Raw genomic sequence first — 13,126 nt, 5'->3', positions numbered from 1 at the left:
GCCCCAAGTCTCCATTCGTGCATAGGGGTGGTTGCGTCTCGATAGCTATAAGGGTGCGGGAGATATGAGGCTGAAAGTGGTTAAAAGTAGCTTTCTATTTCGAATGTTTTGTTCGAATTAAATTCGAATATTGGTTCGATTATAGAACAGTTGTAAACGTTGAAAATAGTTCGTTTGACTAAACGTAAAAATTCTCTAATTAGTCTGGAAACGGGGGACCTAATTCTTGCATTTTGTGAAAACGGGTAAGATTAGCTATAATGTAATTATCTTAATCTTCACTATCGTTACATTTTGCCCAGCGAAACGGGTCCTTGCAGCTAGATTCTAGATTACTTAGATAAACCGTCTTTTATATATATAAAAAAAACTATATTACATAAAAATAAAAACCCAGCGAAGCCGGACCTTGCAGCTAGTAAATCATATTTTTAAACCATTTAATTTAAAATATATGTCTCCAACTCAAATTAGTAGTGGCTTGCCCCTGTACATCATACTTTTCCTTTTAACAATAGAGTCGTGCCGGTCATTTATTAATTGCTTTCGGGGAAAGTTTTGAATTGAAATAACGTGACTTCCAATTTACATCGGTAGTTCGTGTATTGTTAATCTGGGCCTCCTGCCCCACGCTTTCCACACCTACTTTTAACTTTCATTTAACTAACTCCATTCTCGAGATTAAGAAAAGACGGGCAAACAGACTACAGTGGGAATTTATAGATTTACAATTTTTTTAAAATTGTAGCCCAATTATATTATATTATTTATATACAGTTTTTTAAAAATTTCGAAAAGTCATATTCTCAAAATATTGGCAACGGAAACTATACATCGTATTATCGTAATAAAATGAATTTCAATTATTGTAATTTATCGATTTGATACGTAGCAAATGATAAAAATCAAATTAATTCAGCGTGCAACTAATAAAAGCTTTAAATTCCTGTATAACTAATTATAACTACCCTTATCAGAAAATCGACATCCGATTGGCTTGTTAGCTCAGTCGGTTAGAGCGTCGTGCTAATAACGCGAAGGTCGTGGGTTCGATCCCCACACGAGCCACAACTTTTTTTTTACCTCTTCATTCTTTTAATTCCGATAAGGTAATAATAAAACTCGAAAAGCTTTCTACGTTTTGTAAGTATATTTTCTTCTTTATCAATTTTCATTGGCTAAATTGCTCGAATACGTTTTGTAGGCTACTGGCAAAGCAATTCAGGATAATAAAAATAAATTTTAAAAACGTATTTCACTAATAAAAGAAACATTGCTTGTGGAAGTTAAGAAGCATCTAGCTAGGTATTAATTAAATAATAAAAGAAACACTACTCATCGCGAGAAAATATAAATCGAGCCAGCCAGGATTCGAACCTGGAGTCTCCTGATCCGTAGTCAGGCGCGTTATCCGTTGCGCCACTGGCTCTTATGTTTGTTTCTTTACATCGAATAATAACGATACTCTTTGTAGAAAATATGAATTAGACTCGATTCATATTCAAACCTAAATCTATTGGTCCCATACTCGCCTCTACATAGTTACGCCTCTTGATAGTGGCACGTTATATCTTCATGAGCCGAAGACATGAGACGTTATATTTAATTATTAGATATAATATTTTATATTTTGCTCTAACGAATAAAGATAACATTTAGATAAGATTAAATAATCAATTAATTTGAAAATATTACGTTATCATTTACAATATTTAAATATTAATTAAAAAGAATAGAATTATTGACCTCATATTCGTTCTTCCATTTGATAATTTTACATTTAATCGGTTCGGCGAGTCTAAATATAAATACATTAGTCACTATACAAGCTAAAAATACGAAGTGTATCGTACATTATTATTCGATGAAAAAAGACGAACATAAGGGCCAGTGGCGCAACGGATAACGCGCCTGACTACGGATCAGGAGATTCCAGGTTCGAATCCTGGCTGGCTCGATTTATATTTTCTCGCGATGAGTAGTGTTTCTTTTATTATTTAATTAATACCTAGCTAGATGCTTCTTAACTTCCACAAACAATGTTTCTTTTATTAGTGAAATACGTTTTTAAAATTTATTTTTATTATTCTGAATTGTTTTGCCAGTAGCCTACAAAACGTATTCGAGCAATTTAGCCAATGAAAATTGATAAAGAAGAAAATATACTTACAAAACGTAGAAAGCTTTTCGAGTTTTATTATTACCTTATCGGAATTAAAAGAATGAAGAGGTAAAAAAAAGTTGTGGCTCGTGTGGGGATCGAACCCACGACCTTCGCGTTATTAGCACGACGCTCTAACCGACTGAGCTAACAAGCCAATCGGGTGTGAATTTTCTAATAAGGGTAGTTATAATTAGTTATAGAGGAATGTAAAGCTCATTTTTGATTTATTTTCAGTTCTTTTGAAGACATTTTATTTTTGTGTTTTCCTAAATTAAACAATTAAAAGCTATTCGCATAATATAAAATATCAAAATATGAAATTATTTGGTATTTTATATTGCCGTAAGTAAATGTTTTCACATCTTTATAAGATATATAAATGTTAATTCTAAATTCTAGTACCGGTTCATATCATGGAATGCTACCAATAATAATATAACTAGTAATTTTAAACATTAAACCGTGTTTTCATTAACATAATTAATGAAATTTTAAATTATATCTAATGGATGCAATGATTTTTTATCTGTTAAACCATCCTTTACTGTGTTTGTCTGTATTTTAACAATTCATATTATCTGTCAAAACTTTCATGATTTTTGAGAAAGCAATGTTTGATAAAAGTATCAGAGATCTCATCAGTAAATAATAATGGTTACATTGGCTATCTTAATGTTCTCTTCTGTTTACCTACACATATTTTTGTAACTCCGCCGTGCGATTTCGGCACTAATAACTCTTTTTTATGTCTATACTAGCAGACCCCGCCACGCGTTGTTGTGGCTCAAAATGTATCTATTATAAATGTATAACACTTCCCCCGTGGGGGGATTTTTCGAAAAATCCCTTAATGTACATTTTCTTGACGTACCCTATTAAAACACAATCAAAAACGCAAAAAACCGCAACTAAAATAGTATAATAGAAGCCAAGTTCTTCACGGTAAGCCTTAATCCTGTCTCTCTCCCCCGCGGGGAAATATCGAAAAATCCCTTTATAGTGTATATTCTGTTGACGTACCCTATTAAAACTCAATCAAAAACGCAAAAAACCGCATCTAAAATAGCATAAATAGAAGCACAGTTCTTTACGGTAAGCCTTAATCCTGTCCATCTCCCGGGGGGATTTCGACATGTATATTATATAAAAACACGTGCGTATTCGAATGCAGCGTTGTGTTAAAATTTCAAAGGAATCAGTAGGAACAAACGAACATTACATTTTTATTTATATAAATAGATGATGATCTGTTTTAGTTCATTTTCACAGAAAAGCGTAATGCCTCGCAGAAAAGCAAACTTAGGGCGTCGTACTCGTAGCGCCATCTGTTGACATAAAAGTTTTAACCTAGATTATATATTTTAATTTATATGAATGTTTAACGGAATAATATACAGCCTATGTCCACCCTGAGGTTCCATTCTAAATATTGGTGGATGAGTAGTTTCGGAGATTACCTGCTGCATACAAACTTGCATACAAACATTACCTTTTTATAATATTAGTATAGATTGGCTTGGTACGTCCATAATGGGTATACAGCTAGTGAGAGAAAGACCTCACGTATCCGGGATAGGCAGCCCATAAAAAATTCGTAAGGTTCTTTACCAGGATTCGATCTCGGGTCGCTCAGAGGCAGATTTAATTTGATGGTATAAGAACGAAACATGAGGGCGATCTATCAAGTGGGATGCCTCGCATGAAAACATTCTATAGGAAAATGTATGCTTTAGATGATACACACGCGAAGAGAACTCGGGAAATTACACGCGGCCAGACCGTTGGTTCAGGCGCGAATTAGGTGTTCAGTGGTTTTACCCATTCGGCCACTGATAGACCATCTATAGAAGCAGACTGATGCCTTTACTTCTCGGTCTATAGTTCGAAACATTGGTAATTCTTCAAACAGCCACGGAAGTGCTGAACGAATTTTTATGGACCAGAATTAATTAGCTAAAACACCGTATCATTTATGGATAGTGTGTCCCAATATCGGGACGTACGGCAATGATTAAACTCTTGCATAGGCATCATCTGGTAAGAACACATCCCGGTGTCCACCTACAGACAACTTCCGCGGATTAGAAACGTCTGTCCTGGAAACAGGCAGGAAACTAGCCCTGACAGAAGGAAAACTTGGAGAACGAAGCAACAGCTATTTCTATATGAAATAGCAGCAATAGCACTGATAATTAAGTCGAATGATAAAATTTAATCGCTTCTCTCCATACATTTTTTCAACAATGCAATGATATTTTAATAATCCACGATGGAAAAATTAAAATTTCAAAAAAATCAAAATCTTGTCGTTTTCTCTAAAGCATATCTAAGGCTTTTCTCGGCCTGCTATTAATGTCTAATAATATTTACAAGACTTCACCCCTTTTTCTAGAATACATTCTAAAATAATTTCTTAAAAATAAACTTCTCAACTTAAGTTAATTAAACATAATTTAGTAATTTAAAAAAGTGTTTTCAATTCTTTATCAGAGATTTAAAAAAATTGAAAGATCTTAAAGATGGAATTAAAGTAAGATAAAGTAACTGTTCATTTGCCCATTTCGTGCTAGACAGTTCAGACAAGTGTCATGACATCGTAATTTACTACTTTCAATTAACGTTCACATCATAACCGTGCGTTTAATCGTTGCTCTTACGTAATCTTTTAATTACACAATATCCAATCGAGTTTTAGCGCTTACAGTACTTCATATAAATTCCTCATCTTAAATAAAATTTAAAACACAGTATAATCTACATATTTATTTAACAGCTTCAGATTTATTCAAAGATAATGATTTTCGTTACTCACGTTCTTTAAGAATCGTATTCAGGCCGTATCGTGAGTATCGTGACTGGATAAAATTCTCATCATTAATTCTAACTTCTTCAGTTTTCATGTTCTTTTGTGTATTCCGTAAAGAAAATTAAGTTAAGACGTTTTTAAAAATTTATATGTCATAATGATTGTTTAATATTAAATCTAAACTATTAATATTTCTTGAGAAAACAGTTATTAATATTGAAGTTATTACATATAATAATTGAATTGTAGAAATAATGCAAGAGATGAACTTAAGTGTTTTACCAGTTTCTTCTGATTCTATGTCACGACTTGGTGCATTTATAGACACTTGGCAAATAATTCCATCACCTACATTAATTCCATCACCTACATTTGTTTTACCAGTATCAATAGGCTATATTGCATATTAACCCTTTGCACTTATCTTAATGAAATTTTTATGATAGCTGTCATTAAGGACCGTCCATTAATTATGTGTATTTTTTGTGCCACTTTTGACTCCCTCCTTCCCAGTTGTGTACAATGTTATACTTGTACTTTTCACAAAACATCCACTTTTTATTATGTGTACTGTACAATAGTTTTCAGTCACTTCTTCAGTGTTGGAACCTATAAAGTTGTGTAAATATTTTCTAACTGATGATAAATTTGTATACCACTGACACCACTACAAAATAAATTCAAGACATGGTCTAGGCAGACCATGTCTTGAATACCTCATTGCTTACAATGATATACTTTTTGCACCCCTTCCATAACTGTATACATATTAATGACCAGCCTCTTAAAATATAAATTTTACATTCAGTATTTAACTTATTGTTAATAAAAACTAACAAAAGAATATAAAACAATATTGTTGAATTACTGTATGTAGCCTAGTTTGAAATACTTTATAAACATACAAGTATGTTTATCATAATACAAGTATAAACATACTTGTATTATGATAAAATATATATATTCTATGAATCTATTTTGATAATATAATTTATAGTCAAGAAAATTATAAAAATTTGTGTAATTCTTTATTAATAATTTAATACTTAAATGCAAAAAACAATGCTGCTTTTTTTTGCTTCTAAAAGAATGTTTTAACATAAAAGAGGAGTAAACACTTAATATGTTAACTAAATAAGTTTTTCAAAATTAATTAACAACTGAATTATCCATTAAACATAAAACACAAAATTAAATACATTTACTTACATTTTTAGTGAAAGACATTCAAACAAAAATTTCTTTTTAAGTCAACACTTTATTTTCTTCAAGTAGACAGCTATGTGCATTTTGTTATTTACAATGTTACCAACTACATTAACATTCATTAACACATAAATCAGTTTTGTATTTTCAATGCAGCACAGACACAATTGCTATACGATGTAATGCTTGTTTAGAAAGAAAAACTGTCCTTAAATAAATCATTATTTTAACAGAATTATAAAAAAAAAACCATTTCTGTAGAGTCCGAATTAAAATTTCCCATTATTCCAGGCCAACAATCATATATATATCATCTTTAACAGAAATGCATCACAATAACAAAAAAAAAAAAAAGAAAAAAATATACTTCCCTGAATAGTAAAGATAAATAAAGATTCAAAGTAATTGAGTACATGATGAAATTAAATATTTTTTACAAAAAAAGTGAAAAAATATAATTTCTAAATCTGCCTCAACACTAAAACAACTTATACAAACACAGCAATCATAGACTAGTTCTTTTTAGAATCTGATACTGTCTTTTAAGCAAATAAATTAATGCAAGACAGTTTACAGGTTAGGAATTACAACTTATCAAGCTCACAAAGTAATGATTCACAGCAGTTAGATTAATTAGTAACAAATAACTAAAATGATTTATTCAACATGTTTGTGTCTTTTTGGTTCTATATTTTTGTGCCATTTGCTATCATCATTTCACAGTTTCCAACGTAAGAATTTTATTCATTAAAACAAACCGACACAAATTCTTCCAACAATATGCAAGTTGCATCTACACTACTTTTAATGATCTTCATTTTTTAGTGGCAATATTCATAATTTATTCTTTATAATGCCAATATGTATGTACAATTTCTTTTTTTTTTTTTTTTTTAATTTCTTAACCTTCACATATGAAACAAAACTTCAATTGAAGGAAGACAATTTCTTGCATAGTTAATGAAACTTAAATTAATATAATTTGTATTTTATCATATATATATATATGTATATATATAACATTAAATAATATATATATTATATAGACTCCATAATATGTTTCACTCAGTAAACACATTAGGAATCATTCAAATTATAAAATTACATTCAATATTCAATAGTATATTTCACTTTGAAATATACCAGATCGTAACTTTTACAAATAATATCAAAAAATTTAAATTAAAAAATCTTATCTTTTTTACAAACTTCTTCCCACAAACCAATTAAATACGATGAAAGTAAAACAATAAACAATATAAAATATGTCAAGGTAGAAAACAAGAAATATTTTGCATTATATATATATTTTATCATCCTGAATTTTTTAAATTATTATTTATTTATTATTTTTATATTTTGTATCTTAAGTGTAAACTATAATTGAAGTATTCTGATTTTGATAAAGTTTGTTTTAAATTTTAGAATCTTTTTAGAGAATGAAAAGTTTGTCAAATTTATCAATGAATTACATTACTAATTAATATGACAATTCTCTGATTTGATATTTCTTGATACTCCACATGACAAGACAAACTTAATTACAAATATGCATGATTCTAGAAGAAAACACAGATGGCTCCAGCAAAATGGATAAACAGCGTCAGTATTTGAAAAAAATTATAACAAACGTAGACAAAGCTAATTCTATCCATTTTTATGTTTTCTCCTTCTCTTCAAAGAAAACTTTTGTAATGACAATATCACCTGTAGAGAGGGTTTGAGAAGAACTATCTGATACATCAGAGCAAGTTTTTGTTAGCTGTAAAGAAGACTTTTTGTGACAACAACAATTACAACACTGATCATTGCCACTGCATAGACTTCCAGCTGGAGACCAATAACCACTGAGATTATCAAAATTTCCATTTGTTAGAAACAGATCTGGACTCTGTATCCTTACATTATAAAATGAATGATTTGGTGATCCATGTGTGCCAAATGAATGAATTAATGAATCAAAAGAATTCAAATTTTCTGCTTTCTCATAATCCTCATAATCCATATTTTCGTCACCACTGCTATCGTCAGAATAAGCATGACCAGATCCTGAATGCACAGATCCGGAGTCATTACTGGTTCCTCGATTTCTTAATCTCTCTAGTTTCTTTGCCACTTTGTATGAACCTTCAATTTTCGATCTTTCTTCATCAGTTAATTCGATGTATCTACATATATTATAAATTAAGTAAATTATAAACTAAATTTTATCTGTTCAATATATTCTTTAGCTTTATTACTGAATAAAATTTAAATTCATTATAAGACTAGTCTAAATTCTTAATAAACTATTACTTGAATATTACCTGAGAAGTCTGATTTCTCTATTACTTAAGACAATTTGTTTATTAGTAGTTTGAGATAACTTTTGTTTTAAATCTGATACTTCCATATCTATTTTTCTTTGTTTCTTTCTTGCTTTAACTTCTTCAGGTTGAATGTAAGCCAAAATTTGTTCCTGACATAAATCCTGAAGTAAATTGAGTGATTCTGGCAGTAATTTCCTGATAAAATAAACTTTTATAATTAATTTTAAAGAATATAAATAGTAATAAATTTTATTAACTATTTTAGATAGCTACAAGATTTGAAAAAGATTTAAATAACTAGACTAAAATCGAAACTAATATTTGATTATATGATTTTCAAATATAATAATAATAAATTCAATAGGTTTTATTTTAAAAATAAACCTTAATAATATAAAATTAAGTTTTAATGAAATTTTAATAACTGAAATATTTTTTAAATTTGGCCATCTAGTCAACTGTTTTCATAATATTATTATTATGGCAGTGCTATCCTACTCAGAATACATATCAACGTCTAATGCTTGCCAGACCAAACTCAAGACATAACTACAGAACAAGCTATTATTTTGTTTACTTCCTGTTTGTGTATGTATGTGTTTATATGTTTACTATATGAGAAGAGTTTAAAATGGTAGCTTTCTGTATTGTGAGGTACAGTGTGTGTAGCCTGCGAGAGGACTACAGACTTAATTACCTTATCTATTCTCCAAAGGCACTTTATTTCATGGGAAGTTTATTTATTAATTTTTTTCAGTACAGTTGAGTCCCACTAGTCCAAACAAATTGGGACTGAGCCCTGTTTGGATTAGCCGAATAATAGGAATAATGCAGAAGCAAGCAGTAAAACAGGTCTGGTTTATATAGATCCAACACCATCAATGATGTCAGCACCCCACCCTTTATTTCATCTGACTTGTACCCAATACAGATGGCACAAAACTGAGTGGAAAAAAACTGCACGAAGATCGAGCAGTTTTGTGCCTCTACTTCAGAAAAATCAGTTGAAAATCAACAAACAGCAAGGCCCTCAAAGTTTGACAAGCTTGATGAAGCCTTATTCATGTGGTTCACTCAGGAAAAAGAAATGGAAACACACTTAAGTGGACCTCTTGTTAGCAAAAATTTCTTCTCTAATGACTGAAACATGTTTGGATTAGGCGGACATTTGGATTAGTGGTACTAGTGGATTAGTGGGCTAGCTGGACTCTACTCTAATGTATTTTGCATGCTATGAGTACTTGGTGTGGCTATGTCCAAGGCCATCACATCAATAGCTTGTATGGAATAGGGGTAGACTGGGCCTCTCTTGCTATAGGCTCCTAAATTTTCTCCAGGTCTAGGGGAAAATCCATTTCTCTTAATGGCCATGGCTATATCTAAGATGTATGTGATTTGTTTTGTTTGTTACTATGTGATGTCTGACATTCTATGACAGTTTATGACTTGGTCATAGAATGTTTTGTATTGTTTTCTATGACAATCTGTGACATGTATATGAAGTGTGTAATAGTTTGTGTTTGTGTCCAAACTTTTGATATACTATGTTTGCTATTTAATTATATTAATGCAGTGTTTCTCAACGGGGGTGATATCGTGTGGGCGTTTTTCCATGTTGAGGGGGCGATTAGTAACAATTTATATTTTGGGGGGCAAAAAACAATTTTCTGGGTGATATAGTAAAACATTATATTAAGAATAACTAGATATTTTACTCGTTATATTGTACAATAATTAAACAAATGACATTAAACTAGTCACTAGTTTATTCAATGCAGTACGAATTTGGCGTTAGCCTTGTCCCTCGGCATCAAAATTTTGTAGTGAAGGGGACGATACTACGTAATGGTTTTATTGAAGGGGGTGACAATTCGTTAGAGGTTGAGAAACACTATATTAATGTAAGTAGTTTGTTGGTGCTAAAAGCTTGCAACTTGATATGATATGTTATAGTTTCATTCATGATGTAGCATTTCTTTTAGATATCATCTGTGAATGTTGTCTTTTAAGATATACTTTCTGTAGTTTTTTTATTTATGACCTATAACCTAGTCTTATATGGCAATCATATTATTATTATTTTTAAAATGAGAAAATTGTTCTATATCATCTTCATTAATTAATTAAAATCNTTATTTATATGTAATAGGAAAAATACATATATGTAGTCTTGCATTTTTATTAATCATGTTTTTCCACATGTGGGGTTAAAGAATCTTTGTAATGTTGATAGCTTTTCTCTCTTCTTCAGGATTTTTCAGAGGTAATTAATAGCATTGTAATCGTAGAGATCCCCAAGACTATTAACCTCAACCTGGTTTGTATACCATACTAAGACCGTTGATCTTACATCCCTCTCTTCTTCAAAAGATCTTTAATAGCAGATATCACCCTTAATCCTCTTTTTCAGAAAAAAAACATATCCTATGTGAGCATAAAATTCCTATAACAGACTTATCATACAGGAAAACCAGCAAAATGGTGTAAAAATAGGCTTTATATGCATTTTGGGTATTATATCCCTCTACAGTTCTGTTTACATCTGTACTTTTAAAGTATTCTTTTCTATTAACTGTTCATGATGAGCAATCTATGCTTCTATTCAACTGTTAATGCTTCCAAGAGAAAGTAATTAAGTAATGTAGATATAAGTTTAATAAAGAATCCAAAATCATTGTTTTTATATAATTTTTGCTAAGAAAAGTATATAACATTAACTTTTCTTACAAATATATCTTAATATTTCTGATTTTATCATAGATATAAGTGCTTTTAGAATAAAGCTTTATCTGTATGAATACTTTTCTAAGTTACTAAGTATATATATATATATAAAGTAATAAAAAAGTTTGTATATTAAATTTAATTAATATCTATCATATTAATAAATTTACAAACAAATGCTTTTTTATTATTAATAATTATATAAAATTTTACTAAATTACTTTTATTAAATATTCAAACGATAGTTATGTTGCTATTCATAATGACAAATTTTCAAGTAATTAATTATTAAAATATTTAACTTTCAAAAACTCTTCAACAAATATATTTATACGGTTATTCTGGTAACTCAGCTGAGATGATAAATTAGAAATTAACATTTTTAGTACAAATGAACTATTTTACCCTTTTATATTATGATAAACATTTGGTAAAAGACAAACGACATCAAAAGCTGCATGAAAAATCATGTCGTCTGTGAGAGGTCGACGACTCCAAAATTTTTGATCTCTTCGGTACAGATTTTTCATTTGATCTTTGTGAGGATTAACAGGGCCACCATACATACTACATAATGTGTTTAAAGATACATTTTTTACTTTGTACACTGGTTTATTTGCATCCTGTTGCTGAAGAACAGCATGAGCAGCCTGTAAAGAAATTAGTAAAATTATTCAATTTATCTTAAAAACTATCTATTTAAATATTCTTAATAATTAATATTTTATTTCTAAACTTATAAATTACATAACACAATATTTTTTTAAATTTGTTATCAAAATTCAAACTTGATCATTTAAAATTTATTTATTTTCCTCTTGCAGAGATTATATAATATTTCTGATAAATAAATATAAAAATGAACTAGTTACTGTGGATACTCAGCTAAATTAATCAATGCACCTTTAATAGTGGGTGAGGTTCAAACAACACTATCGTTTTCAACCCTATTAACAAGCCATCTTTAGGTATTGAAATTAGGATCCTAATTGTATTCTACTTTTAACTTCCATGCCTGAAGATAGTCCATTAACCGAGTTGAAAACAATAGCGTTATTTAAATTCCACCCAGTGTTAAAGGTGTATCAATTACTTCAAAAATAAACCTAAAATTTTAGAAACAATCTGAAACATCATTTGTTTTCAAAAATAACTTCTCAAATTTTCCCAACATTATAGATTTAATAATTATTAATTTCTAAAAATCACATAGATTTTCTGCATTTAAATGGAATTTGTCACTGAACACTTCTATTTTCAGACTACTTGTTTACTGATAGTATAACAGATTATTCTTATCATTTTTGGAAGTATTACAAAATTTGTACAATATTATTATGCTAAAGAATTTTATAAGACACTACACAAGTGTATACATTCAAGAAAAAAATGAATTTAGTAATTTTTAGACTTAAAATTAATTCTACATTATATAAGAACTTAAATTTTTTTTTGTGAACTTTAATATTTTCACAGTTACTTCATATTTTTACACTTGCATTGCAATTAAGTCGATATGCTAAGTCTTAGTTTACGAAATAGGTAAATCATAAACTACAAGTCATTCATTAATTCATTCAAAATATACAGAGAAATGAATATAATAAGCAGTAATATACAAAATGGCTTTATTATTACATAGTAAAATGAATTAAACTAACATTACAAAATAAATTCATTATTTCTAAAAAGTTTATTATATAGTATACAATTTCAAATGAAATTCTATACTGTGAAAAGTGTATGTAAACTTTTAAATAGTTTTAAATACATTTTAATAGAAATTTGTTTTTATCAAAGAAAACTTTCATCCTGTTAATCATATACAGTGGGTGATCAGTTAAGGAACATAATCCGTTTGAAGACTTTGCTATCCGAACTGTTCGTTAACCAATTACTGATTTACCATAGGTTTTT

The 13,126-nt window shown here is 29.5% G+C and overlaps 1 protein-coding gene and 4 non-coding genes across 5 annotated transcripts in view; 2 read left to right on the top strand and 3 right to left on the bottom strand.

Moving 5' to 3' along the window:
- The first annotated feature begins 994 nt into the window (after window positions 1-994).
- Window positions 995-1,068, top strand: Trnai-aau. The gene has a single exon. It is a non-coding gene; the product is annotated as a tRNA-Ile (tRNA).
- Window positions 1,069-1,356: 288 nt separating this feature from the next.
- Trnar-acg lies at window positions 1,357-1,429 on the bottom strand. Its single transcript has one exon. It is a non-coding gene; the product is annotated as a tRNA-Arg (tRNA).
- Window positions 1,430-1,884: 455 nt separating this feature from the next.
- Trnar-acg lies at window positions 1,885-1,957 on the top strand. The gene has a single exon. It is a non-coding gene; the product is annotated as a tRNA-Arg (tRNA).
- A 287-nt stretch (window positions 1,958-2,244) lies between these two features.
- Trnai-aau lies at window positions 2,245-2,318 on the bottom strand. Its single transcript has one exon. It is a non-coding gene; the product is annotated as a tRNA-Ile (tRNA).
- A 4,716-nt stretch (window positions 2,319-7,034) lies between these two features.
- Window positions 7,035-13,126, bottom strand: part of LOC111627964 — a 48,538-nt gene continuing 42,446 nt past the window's right edge. Inside the window, exons 4-5 of the mRNA XM_023371666.1 lie at window positions 8,483-8,680; window positions 7,035-8,344 (exon numbers count right to left, since the gene is read on the bottom strand). Of these exons, the coding sequence (XP_023227434.1) occupies window positions 7,834-8,344; window positions 8,483-8,680 (709 nt within the window). The 3' untranslated portion in view covers window positions 7,035-7,833. The remainder of the gene's footprint in view (window positions 8,345-8,482; window positions 8,681-13,126) is intronic.

This window comes from Centruroides sculpturatus, unplaced genomic scaffold, assembly GCF_000671375.1.
Source record: "Centruroides sculpturatus isolate CEXI.00-Female unplaced genomic scaffold, Cexi_2.0 scaffold442, whole genome shotgun sequence".
Taxonomy (NCBI): domain Eukaryota; kingdom Metazoa; phylum Arthropoda; class Arachnida; order Scorpiones; family Buthidae; genus Centruroides; species Centruroides sculpturatus.
The sequence above is the reverse complement of the archived record's forward strand: the minus strand, read 5'-3'. Positions and strand labels throughout refer to the sequence as shown.